General features: G+C 40.8%; 1 protein-coding gene across 42 annotated transcripts in view; it reads right to left on the bottom strand.

The window, feature by feature from the left end:
- Nucleotides 1-12,909, bottom strand: part of ptprsa (protein tyrosine phosphatase receptor type Sa) — a 212,707-nt gene that overhangs the window by 65,945 nt on the left and 133,853 nt on the right. For 25 of the 42 annotated variants that reach the window (XM_079890978.1, XM_079891018.1, XM_079890986.1 and 22 more), the window contains 2 exons: nucleotides 4,598-4,708; nucleotides 2,634-2,645 (listed from right to left, as the gene is read on the bottom strand). In XM_079890978.1, coding sequence (XP_079747104.1) covers nucleotides 2,634-2,645; nucleotides 4,598-4,708 — 123 coding nt within the window. The remainder of the gene's footprint in view (nucleotides 1-2,633; nucleotides 2,646-4,597; nucleotides 4,709-12,909) is intronic. The other 17 variants (XM_079891015.1, XM_079891010.1, XM_079890988.1 and 14 more) reach the window with 1 other exon arrangement.

Here is a 12,909-nt window from a genome sequence, read left to right as displayed (position 1 = left end):
TTAGCTGGTAAAGCTGGGAGACCAGCTAAAACCAACTGGACACTAGCTTGACCAGCTCGGCCAGCCTGGGAGACCAGCTTAAACCAGCTAAAACCAGCTGAACACTAGCCTGACCAGCTCGGCCAGCCTGGGAGACCAGTTTAAACCAGTTTAAACCAGCTGAACACTAGCTTGACCAGCTCGACCAGCCTGGGAGACCAGCTTAAACTAGTTAAAACCAGCTAAAACCAGCTGAACACTAGCTTGACCATCTTAAACCAGTTACTTCCAGCTTAAACCAGCTAAGACCAGCCAAGGCTGGTTTTAGCTGTTGTTTTTCAGCAGGGACATTAGCTCAAAAAACTGCATTTGAGAGTGTTTTGTTCAAAATTTGGCCAATTGTTTCAAAAGAAGCGATTTAGGCCATTCTGATCTGTTTTTGATAGCGGCTATTGGCTAACACACAATGAAAGCAGTCAAATATTTGCTGTGATGGATAAACATTTCCACTACAAATATTTTGCCACTTTTTTATTTTTAAGCTACACCGTGTTAGCCACTAGCTGCTATCAACAACATTTCTAATTTAGCATTATTGTTAGCTGCTCACTCTGATTAGCGTGCAGCTAGTGAAAGCTAGTGCGCTCATACTGTTAGACTTTCTATATGCTAGGCAGTAACAAGCTATCAGGGTAAAACCGGCACAGATTTCACAGTGGGAACAGCCGGATATGAAAAATAAAGCTCTGTCAATAAATGCCAGGACCTGAGAGACAGAGTAGTGGCAAAGCACACTTCATTATTTATAACCCCAAATCATGTGGTGTCGCCCCCCTCCCAACAACAGAACTGAATAATTCAGAGAGCCATTTAGTCTCAGACATCACGAGATAGCTGGCAACACGTTAGCATTAGCCAAGTGAAGCAGAGGGTCTTGTTCTGTGTCATTATCCCTGACAAACGCCGTCTGAAACGTGGGGAGCCGGATGACATATCAACTGAGAGTTAGCCATCCGCACGATTGGACAAACTTGTCTGGATAAATGCGAGCTTTCCGGTTTTACAGCTACAAAATACCCAGAACGGTAAAAAGCAAAGTTTAGCGCATTCAGTGACATGATATTTAATGCTAAATGTTGGTGCTAATCCAATGACTGCGAGCGTGGGTTTTAAAAGGACAATTTTAAATTATTTTCAAAGGGCAGCGGCTATTTGGACTAAGTGCAAATAACAAAACTATTTACACTAAGTGTCATTGGTTAGTACACAAACCAGACGTAAGTGGGCGGAGTTAGTGTAAATAGCCTCTGCCAACAAGGCAGACACTCAGTTTTAAAAGTATTAAAAACAGATGCAATGCAAAACCAGAAAAATGCTCATCAATATATTTGTCTTGTTTTCCAGTAAATATATTAAGACAAAATTGTTAAATATTAAGATAAAAGATAAATTACTTGACACGCAAATTGATGTAGCCTATGCTAATTATACTAGTTTTAATCCTGAATTAGGTTTGTTTTTTGTCTTACTCTATTGGAAAATGGTTTTTCCTTGTAAAATAAATAAAAAGTGTGAACAAATGTAAATATAACGGTCGCTACAAACAGGCGTGCAATTATTGCACTCAGCTGCATTAGCGAAGGATTAGCATAGAGAGACTCGGAAACAAAGCACCCGCTTTTTGTTCTGGTCCAATTTGGGCGTTTCAATACAGCACATTGTGGCCAAGCAAGAAGCAATTCAGACGTACGCTGGCAACGACGGCTCGAGCAAATGATAAATCCTGATTTGATTGAGCCTGCGGACTGCGAAAGGGCAAGAGGCAATCAGTCATCATGAGGATATACAGCTATGAAATAAAGTCTGTTTTCTGTGGAGCCGCGTGAAGTGCAGAGATCATTATATCTGCCAATGATCCATGTGGCACCAAAAAACTAATTAGCAGAGTGAGTCTGCGACCAAAACTAAGCTTTTGTGTGCAGGAATGGCTTTGTGATTCAGAAGATGGCAGGAAAACTGTCTGTAGAAACACGAGACAACAACGCACAGAAACACAAACCACATCTGACAAACCAGAAACTACAACAAAAAGGAGTTGAAAACAGAAGGAAACTAAGGGTGCACATTACACAAACACCACAACACAAGGAGCCGACCAAATGAGTCGCCAACAAAGGCTCAATCCAGGAGAACTGGACCAAACAAAGAGAATCATAAAACACAGGAATGCAACGAAGCACGACAGCGTCTTGAGGCATGCAAGCGCAGTTACATTCTCCCATCATGCATCACTTGTTTACTTTCAAATGCGAGATTTCCATGACAGCATGTGCACATAAGCATTTTCTTTTGGGCAGAAGCAATACTGAAGGATGCAAACGAGAAAAGGCCCCACAATGCAAACTTAAAAACGTTTTTTTTTTTAAAAAAAAAGGAAACCGAACCCGAATTAGCGGGTTAGTTACAACTAAGTTTTATGCAGTTAAAATAAAAAATCTCCCAGAATTTAAAACTTATTTAGCAGCTTGATTTTTAAACTCCGAATTGCCAATGAGCCTTCCAATCTAGATCAGTCAAGGTTAAGGTTTTAATACATGTTGATTTTTCGATTTAATGTGGGTTAAAAAAAGTGATAAAAGAAAAAACACACCAACCTTCTCGAAGCTCTGAGGGATGTAAAGGGGTTGATGCAGAACACAATGACATGAGGAGAAGAGAAAAATAGGGGAAACACAGAGAGAGTAAAAAAGGCCACCTCAAGGCTTTTAGCTGCTACATTTCTCTGACTGATGTCGCCTGATTATTTCTTGCGTGACAAAGTCTGCTGCGTTTACCTGCTTTGACCCAAACAGTTTGATTCACCCCAGTGGTTGCCGTGAAAAGCGTTCGGCCACTGGAGTCAATTCAAGCATGTTATAACAATGCAAAATTACAAGGTCTTTAGCCACCTGAAGAGCTGCCGCTGCGGCTTTAATTACAGAAACAAAACAAAGAGACAAAAACAGAAATCAATGAAACAACCCCAAGTACCAACCAAATCAAAGCGACCGTACAAATAAAAACCACATAATTAGCATTAAAGTTAGCAGCTACAATCAAGACAACCGATTCTAAAAGCGTTGTGCTATTACCAGACATGCATATGCATGAAAATGGTTTCACTCGTATAAATGGGCGGGTTGTTTCCTCCAACTGTAGCTGCTAATTTCAAGTGCCGTTAATTCTAGAACAGAAAACATTTGATTGTACTCAATAATTAAGCTTTGGAAGAAAAAAAAAAAAAAAAAAAAAAAAAAAAGACAAAAGGAGATGGGATACGGTCTTAATGCAGTATGCGCATAATCAGTGAGAAATTAGCATACCTATGTTGAATTAATTACCGCTGTGGTAATTTGAATGGATTTCGGAAATCTCCAGTCACCCAATTACTGAAATGTCACTAGAAATCAGATCAAATGTTACTGAACATCTAACACTGTTTAAGGTCTTATTAAAAATGTCCGAATAAAATTCCTTCCAGGTCTTCAGAAGAGAGTAAAAACAGCACGAATCCACAACAGGCCGTTGACTTCATCACGGATAAGAGGCGTTATGATGTATAATGCTCTTACCGTGGTAAAAATCACTCTAAAAGTAAGGCCTCTTGTGGATTATTGCTGTCATAAAATGGTGGTAACTGATGAAAGATATTCAATCATTAATGAGAATTCCAATTTAGAATTCTGTTTATCCACGGTTCAAGCCCAAAATTATCATTCTGTCATCATTTGTTATTCCAAAACTTTCTTCTTTCTTCTGTGGAACACAAAAGAAGATACTTTGAGAAATGTCTCGGTGCTTATTCGTCTAAAGCATCATCATATTCTGCAGAAGAAAGAAATTCAAACCGGTTTAAAGTAAAAGATGATTAAATCTATCCCTGACTTTCAGATGGAGCGTCTGCATCTTCTCTAGTGGGAGAACTATAATGATAACTATAATAATGAAAGACAACTCTCTGGCCCATTTTATAATGTAATGGCCAGTGAATAATTTATCCAGAACAAAGTTATTTGGTACACAGCGGGTAAAAACCCATCGTTTTTAATATGCATTATATAAATAATACATGCGCAAAATGCATCTGCCTCGATTTATTAAAGTCATCAACCTGGAGATCCAGCTCTTCTTAAGGTTAGTCGTAATGCCTTAAAACAGTCTCAGACGTTCCAGTATAATAATAACAACCACTGAACCAAGACAGATTGTTAATTATTTAGATTCAGCAATTAATGGATACACTTCTATGTGTGTGATTAGCAACATGCATATTTTGAGATCAACATACTTTCGTTGCAACAATTTACCTTTTTACCTTTTCGCAGGGAATACGCTTAGCGTTTTGATTGGCTTATTGCATTGGCCAATCAAAATCAAGACTTACCATCATCCTCTTGACCTGTACGACCCAAGTTTCCACCCATCAAAGAGAGGACTGAACACTACCCATTAAGTATCGGAAATGTGCATGTTTTAGCGTAAAGATTATTTTACATACAACGGGTCATGTGACCCGTCGTGCATAAGAGGATTTAATTGGTTGTTTTTCGATGGGCTCCAGGGTCGGGTTGCTCCCTACCTCGCACATACAGGTTGGCAGGGGAAGAGTATCGGACGCCTTCGATGTTAGACGCCACACACTCGTACTTCCCCTGGTCGGTTTCCTCAGTGTTTTCAATCTGCAGGGCACCTGGGAGAAGAAGAAGAAGAAGAGAAAAAAAAGGACCCCAAAGAAAAGGGATGAAAGACAGAGAGAGAAAAAAAGGAGAAGACGGCACACTATTAGAGGTTTGAAAGTAACAAGACTGTCAGAAACTATTTTATTTTGTATGTTTGGTGCGGCGTCGTATCCTCATAAATTGCTCAAAGGCCTTTCCCGTTTGAAAGCCAACTTCGCCTTTTAACGCTAACGCACTGTGTTGAATCTGAGCAGTTCCACACTCAAGGCAAGAAAGATTAGACTGATCTAAATATGTCCGAACGCATCGCGTCAAACGCACTCGGAAAAGAACTAGCAGCAATGTTATGGTGTTCGCAGGAGAGCTGGATCGCATCAATCAGAGCTCCGGGAACTATCATGATGTGGAGTCGAAGGAGATAAACCGTTGCTCGGTCCCAACGGGAGGGAAGTTGGTGACGGTCAAGACTGAGACATCCATTAGTTCATGTCGAAATGTGCTGCACATGGCTGAAGCTTAGCACAACACTTAAATCCCACCGCATGAATTATTTCAGCCGGTCTCCCAGGAGCTGTGGCGAGTTTATGGATATAGCACATTTCATACACTATGGCAATTCAAAGTGTTTTTTACATAGAAAGGAATACAAATAATAACAAAATAAAAGCAAGGGAAATTAACACAGCTATTCAAAATGCTTTACATAGAAAGGAATTAAAATATCAGACTATGGCAATTCAATGTAACCTGGTCCTACCAGACTCTTGTACATTTCATGTGTACAGAGACTCTCCATTGACAAGCGTTAAAGGAGAACTCCGGTCAATTTTAACATTGAGCTCATTTTTTGGTACATTTGGAGTGCTGTCAGTACAGAGAACAACGACAAAAATCGGTGTTGCCTACACTGTGTTATCCTCTTTTTAAAATTTGCACCCTGTTGACTTCAATGGGGCAAGTACTAAACCTGCTTTTAGCCTCTTAACATCCTTGATGTGTCATTACAAGTGCACAGCCAATGTGAGTGATTCCTTCAGAGTGAACACGAGTGAATCTGACTGCAGTAGATGTGAAAGATATGAATAAAAATGATGTTAATTTAGCCAGCGCACATCCCTGTATTTACATCCTGTTTTCGGTAGAAGTCCGAAGTAGTCGATTGTCGAGTTCACTCGCGTGATAACCTATGCGCGTGAACTCGACAATCGACTACTGTGGACTTCGCCCGAAAACAGGAAGAAAACACAGGTATGTGCGCTGGCTAAATTAACATCATTTTTATTCATATCTTTCACATCTACTGCAGTCAGATTCACTCGTGTTCACTCTGAAGGAATCACTCACATGACCTGTGCACTTAACACGGTGTAGGCAACACCGATTTTTGTCGTTGTTCTCTGTACTGACAGCACTCCAAATTTACAAAAAAATGAGCTCAATGTTAAAATTGACCGGAGTTCTCCTTTAACGTCTTTGAAGGCGGGAACTCTGTTGAAGTTTAAAACTATTGGATCTGCCATAACCAATCGCTAACGTTTGGTCGTGACGTAACCCTACAACTCAAACAAGCGCACGAATCGTTCTCAGCCACTCCCTCTGTTCGCTGATTGGACCGGAGAAAACCCAAGAATATACCGCAAACCCAGACGGAGTACTGAAGGAAAATGTAAATTGAGCGGAAGCACGTAGGAGGGCGGAGCCAGGCTAAATTCAAAGTGCTTTGCGTAGAAAAAAAGCACAGAATAAAAGCAAGGGATGTAATCAGTCGGACGCACAATACTCATGTCAGTGGGAGTGAGAAAGGCTATTTGGTTTGATATTCCTCCAAAATATGCACCAGGGTTGGCTTGTAAACCAAGGTCATTGCCATGTATGCCAAAACACATGCAAATGTAAGTTTGAGATGTATCAAAACGTTTCAGGCGAAATGAAAAGGGGCCTAATGATCTTTATATTCGCCTCCACTTCCTCTTCTGAAGAAACTTAAGGTGCAGCTTCACTATGAGTTTCCCTGAAATAACCTGAGGATGTAATAAAGGTCTTACTCAAATGGTAAGGATTAGGGGTTACTGAGTTTAAAATAGGGGTTGGGTTTAGGAAGTTTTGAGCTGTACTTTTTCAACATGTAGTTACAAACAGGGTCTCATTTTCTGAAGCTAAATCACTAAACCCAATCCCCCAGTTCAAACTCCATTAGAAGTATTTCGAGTGCCTGGGTAAAACATTTTTTATTATATTATAAAGCATGTGATCAATTGATTTGAGGGCTCTTAACAGCATAGGGGGTTGTGTATGTTGACTAGCTTCAGGACGTTAGCCACTCCTGCATTTTGAGCCACTCCGACATGACTCCGATCTTCAACCACATAAATATTCTGAATGTTCTGATCCAATCTGACTTCTGACCTGTAATGCTGCCTGGATCATAATCACACACTGTTCGCTCGCTGGCCGGAGGAGAACTGAGCGACTGAGCCTGGGTTATTCTCTATTCTGTCCCCTGATGGAGTTTTGGTTCCTTGCCACTGTCGCTTTTGTCGCCTCTGGCTTTTGGCTTGCTTTGTTGGGGACACTTAATATTCAACAATATTGCAGTTTTAATGGGGTTCAATGAAGACATTTTTATCCAAAAGGTCCTGGGAGGAACTATTTTGTGTTCCTAGTGCAAAACAGATTTATTAAAGGAAATGGGGGTGAAATAGTTAAATTCCAATAAAAATTCACACCTGTGCCAAAATGTATGTAGTTAGCATTAAGAAAGGCAAAATGATAAATAAATGAAAAAAACTGAAAAAGACTAAAAAGACAAAAATTAAGCTTGACTATGACACTATTTCCTGCTGAAACAAACTTTGTTGCATTATTTTCCTGTTATCACTGTAAAGCTGCTTTGATCTGTATTGTAGAAAGCGCTATATAAATAAAAGTGACTTGACTTGACTTCTGAAGGCTGTCAATGAACAAATATGCTTTTTTAACCCCCAGAATGCTGTAGTTTCCAATCACCAATCACCAAACCCAACACCCCCATCTAGATAGCCAAGGAAAAACATTTTTTTTGCAAGCAACATTATAACTATATTATGGTATATGTCAGTGTTATTCAAATGGCGGACCGCTCGGTTCCATCCAGACCGCGGGACATAATTACGCCATTTTACCGTTTCTACAGATTAAAGCGGTTCACACCACAAGCACTTGGGGTTGTTTATGGTTTACAGATATGTGTGACATCTGCGTTTACGCGAGTTTGTGTTTTTGAGGTTTGCGCAGAGATAACTGATAATCGTTTGCACTTTCGAACCTATTTCAGGGAGTGCGTTCTCGAGACACCAGGCACTGTTTTGTGCGGATGGGCGGTCGGAGCGCGTTAAGGGTTTAATAACTAATGATCTTCGCAATGGAAGTGAATCAATCAATCAAAACTAACTTTAGTTGGACAATAACTTTATCCTAGAGCTTTTGTAAAGCCCAAACAATCTGTTACGGTATTTCCTATTATCTCTGTAAAGCTTCTTTGAAACAATCCATAGTGTTAAAAGCGCTATATAAATGAAGGTGACTTGACTTAATGATCTTCAGAGCTATATCTATAATATTTTTATCTAGAGCAAAAAAGTGCTTCGTTCAAGCCCTCGTTAAAAACGTAAAGCGTCGCATTAAGAGCTGCAGACGACGCGGTTATTTTAACAACGATGACTCTGCCCGTTTAACTAAACCAGGTTTGAGACAAGTTAATATGTGGCGTCTTGTTGTTTTGATGTTTTTTTCCCATACATTTAGCATTATTAATCAGCATATAAAGAGCATTTCATAATAAACATTTAGATATGGCAAGGGAAGACAAAAAAAAAAAAACCTTTAAAATTACTAGTTAAGTTTTTTTGTCCTCACAATGAGAGTTTTGATTATTATATTATGTACATTATTTGTTTTTAGTAGTTTATTGCTTTGAGAAAAAATAAAATAAAAATGGTCCATCCTGTTCTTAAGAGGTAAACCCAGAGGCAGTCCCAGTGCCAGACACAAAGGTGCCTAAATGTAAAATAAATAAATGAAAAAAATAACAAAATAAAATAGCCTGTTAAAACACCTTTTTATATTCATATCCAGTTGGGAGACATATTTACTTTTTTGGGGTAAATTTTTGGTACAAATTTTTAGACATCACACTTGATGACTCGGGTTTTTTTCTTTTGCAACGTACTACGGCTGCCCCGATGGAAATGTGTAACTGTTCCAGAAAAGTATTGTCCGGACCTCTTGGAACTGTAATTGAATACGCCTGCTATATGTGATCAGTTGTTTTGAGAACACTTTTAACACACTTGAAACGCACTTCCCTGTGGTTCCCCGTCTGCTGCTGAAGAGATCCAGGGATTTACAAATCACAAATCTCATTATCATCTCGGAATTCAGGTTTGAATGCACCACCTGAGCAAATGTGATGCTAACAGACAGATTTCTTTGGGAACCAACTACCTTTCCATAACACACTACGCCGCCCCACCCCGATTTTTCTTTCTCTGTGTTTGAGTACACCCACCATTGCATTTCTACAGGTACCATCAACACCGTCCTCACTCCTGGGGAGACGTTCATTCTGGCCGAACGAAGACGTCAACCTTCATCTACGCCACATGTGGCGACGGGACATCGACAGCAGGGACTCACGCTGCGGTTTAAGAGCGCAGTCTGTGTGCAAATGAGACTGTGGCTTCTGGGTGGATGAATCACACCTGCTCGCGGCGGATCAACAGCGTGATGGGATCAGGGAGTTTAGAGGCGTGGCAGGGAGAGACTAAAATGGAAGGTGGTTTCTAAAGTGTGTGTGTGCTTGTGCACGGATCGTTTGATGTGCACATTGGCGCAGCGGGTGGTGGGGCAACAGCAGGTGGGCTTGGAGAGCTTTCTAAAGTCTCCTCAGGTGCGCAGCCGAAGGAGAACCGCTCGCGCGCAACCAGTGCTACGTGACGTTGTTGGAAAATCTGGTGGAAATCTCCATCAATAGTTCGTCCTTCTCGAGTGCAGAAAACAGGCACGGATTTGAATGTTATCGGAGCAGGGGCTGATAAATAATCCATGGCACAGTGGTGTGCCAAGCTCTGACTTCTCCCCATCTTTCTTTCTCGTCTTCGCTGGGGTTGTGACTCTTGTGATGCCCTTTTCTATGAACAGTCAGGCTAATGATTGAGTAATGCCATTGAGGAAATCTTAGCAAGAACAGAGCAAACCCAAATTCATTAAATCCAAATTAATTCCCAGCGGCTCCAAAGCAAGCAAATGTTCTCAGGGCTCCTTCCTGCCTGAACAGGACTATTTTGGGTTCTCCTGCTTGCTATTCAGCCGACTGACGATTCCCCACTGACTTCATTACATATTTGCAGCTGTGTTTTTTCCCCCCTTGCCTGTTTCCGCTTGGGCTCGGATAAGCTCACTGAGAATATATGATCTGGGGAGGGATTGACAGTGTTCCTACTTTAGCAGTCTTTCTCAAAATCTATCAATCTCTTTGTCCTCACTGCTCATTGGTATGGAGAGGAAACATTAGCATAAAGCTAATCAGGTTTCTGCGCTCTCGTTTACTGTCCTCGCATCTCATTTTGAGCTTATTTTTCTCCCAAACAGTCCTTAGCTAACTAAGCAAGAGGGATATTTAACAACAACATTCCCTGACAATGTTTAACATGTCGGAAACTGTTCAAAAGGTCTTTGATCCCCTCTCACTTTTCCCTCAAATCTCCCTTTCGCTCAGCCACGAGAATGTTTTCAGTTATTATCTTTTGTGGATAATTACATTTTGAATTTCCATTATCCATCCTGCCTGTGGCGTCTTTGAGGCTGCCGGTGTAGCCTTTCTGTTAGCGGCACAGCTAACAACAAAACAAGCTGTTATCTTACTTTAACCAATAGTGTCGAGCTCAAAGAGTCATAACGCCGCACAATACCATTTTTGTTAAAAGGCAAGTGGAAATCATTTTCTGAATATCCGTGCCACGACGCAATCATCTAGCTGACATGAACCCTCTAGCTATGAACTATTATCTGAAGCTGAACAATAACGAATATATTAGAGGATTCGAATGCCTTCTGCGAACTGTGAGAGCACTATGAATAACCCAAAAGCAACAGAACCTTCACTGCTGACGACCAGGGTGAAAATCAGCAGAAGTTTGAAGAAGAAAGCATGATCAAATTAGCCAAATCAAGTGTGTATTTAAAGGTGACATTATGCCCCTTTTCACCAGATGTAATCTAAATCTAAGGTGTCCCCAGAATGTGTCTGCGAAATTTCAGCTCAAAATACCCCCCAGATCATTTATTACAGCTTGTCAAATTTGCCTCTTTTTGGGTGTGAGCAAAAACACACAGATTTTTTTGCTAAAAACTTGCTGTCTTTAAATCTAGCCTAAAAACTTAGTTTTATAGTCTGGCATTTGACGATATGTGAGAGTTGCTTTTTTATTGTGTCTTATTGTTTTCATGACTGTTTGTATCATTGATATGTGATATGTGTGAACAGCAAAACTTTGACTTGACTTTTGTGTGTGTCCCTTTAAATGCAAATGAGCTGCTGCTCCCTGTCTCTGTTCAGAAGAGGGCCGATCCTTTACACGAGCTTCGGCAATAACAAAATGCCAACGACTGAACAGTTTGCATACTTTGCTGGAACTTTTGCCATTGTATTAGCCTAGAACTGGTTACACTGTTGCCGCTTGCGAAAACCAAATGGCGGCGCCGTGGGTGGAAACGTGCAGATTAAGGGCCGGTAATATTATAATAAGATCCTCTTCCTACATCAGAAGGGAAGCGAAATCTGATCGGCTTATTTTTTGACATGCTTGACATACTGGATTGTTACTTTTCACGTTTTCTGGGTTGGTAGAAGCACCGGGGACCCGATCATAGCACTTAAACACGGAAAAAGTCAGATTTTCATGATATGTCCTCTTTTAATAAACAAACACAGGGATGTGTGAATGACAGCCAGTCTGTTTCTGTGGAAATCTCTCAGGCACAGATAATGCCGATGACCAAGACTTCCACTGATCACGCTATGCCGGCAAATCCAACTAGTCACGGATTGTGGAAAGCTCTTTTTGGGAATTCTCCACTGCATCGGTGTCAACACAAACCGTGTCCTTTAAACTGGCCATTAAGTGTTTTTCTCCCGATCCGCCGGAGTTGGCGTGAGCTTGTGACTGACCGACACGCGGTAGCTGTTGACCTGCAACCGGTTGGGGCTTTAGCGACGGCCTTGGGAGACAAAGTCTTGTCATCTCCCGTCATCCAACCGATCCCGGATCATGGGGGAAAACAGGCTGGGCTGTCTGTAAAGTGGAGGCCGTGTCAGGAGGCAGCTCTGCTGGGGCGTAGAGCGTGGCAGCCAGGTGTGCAGTCGAGGAGAGCGCTGAACCGTGACCGGCGCTACCGTGCAGCTGTCTATTACAGCCGGTGTGCACGTGACGGCTCTCGGCAGGCTTGATTAACCTCAGCTCTCAACCAAACGAAACCTGACCATCTTCAACACACACACACACACACACACACCGTTCCCAGCACCTACAGTCCCATTTGAGTAATTCAATTAGTGGGCAATGCTGGCGCATGATTGATTTGTTTGTGGGATCGACCGCGTTCTTGTTATTTTTGCCTGCATGAGCGGGACTGATTTGGAGAGAGAGGATCAAGTTTGCTTAAACGTGCAGTATGCATCTATGGCAGATGCTTTTATCCAAAGTGATGATATACTGCATCCCAAAATGCAATGCGCTTTTAGTTGACCTTTCATTTTTCAGTGTGACTAATGACCTGGAGGTAATCATAATTCAGCACTTATCTCTTTTTTGACTAATTTTTTGATTGGTCCACCAAAAGTAAAGACTATCTTAAATGAAATTGAATTAAAAATGTCCAAATAACATGTTTATTTCAGAGATCCTATTCTTAATGGGTATTATTTGTTAAAATATCTAAAAAAATCCCTAAAAACAAGACAAACTTACTCCAGAAGCAACTCTGCATTAGATATTGAGGCTTGTTTTAATAACGTGCATATTTAATAGTTTAATACAGTTAATATCAACTTGCAGTGTTGCTTTAAATACATTTATTTAGCTTTTTTTTATTGGAAATCAAGTAAAAAAAAAGGTTTATTTGAAATGCCAACGTGAACATACTACTGCATTTTACTTTACAATCCACTGTTTAA

This window comes from Squalius cephalus (assembly GCF_949319135.1).
Source record: "Squalius cephalus genome assembly, chromosome: 13".
Classification (NCBI taxonomy): domain Eukaryota; kingdom Metazoa; phylum Chordata; class Actinopteri; order Cypriniformes; family Leuciscidae; genus Squalius; species Squalius cephalus.
Note: the sequence above shows the minus strand (reverse complement) of the source record. Positions and strands in the feature narration are given on the sequence as shown.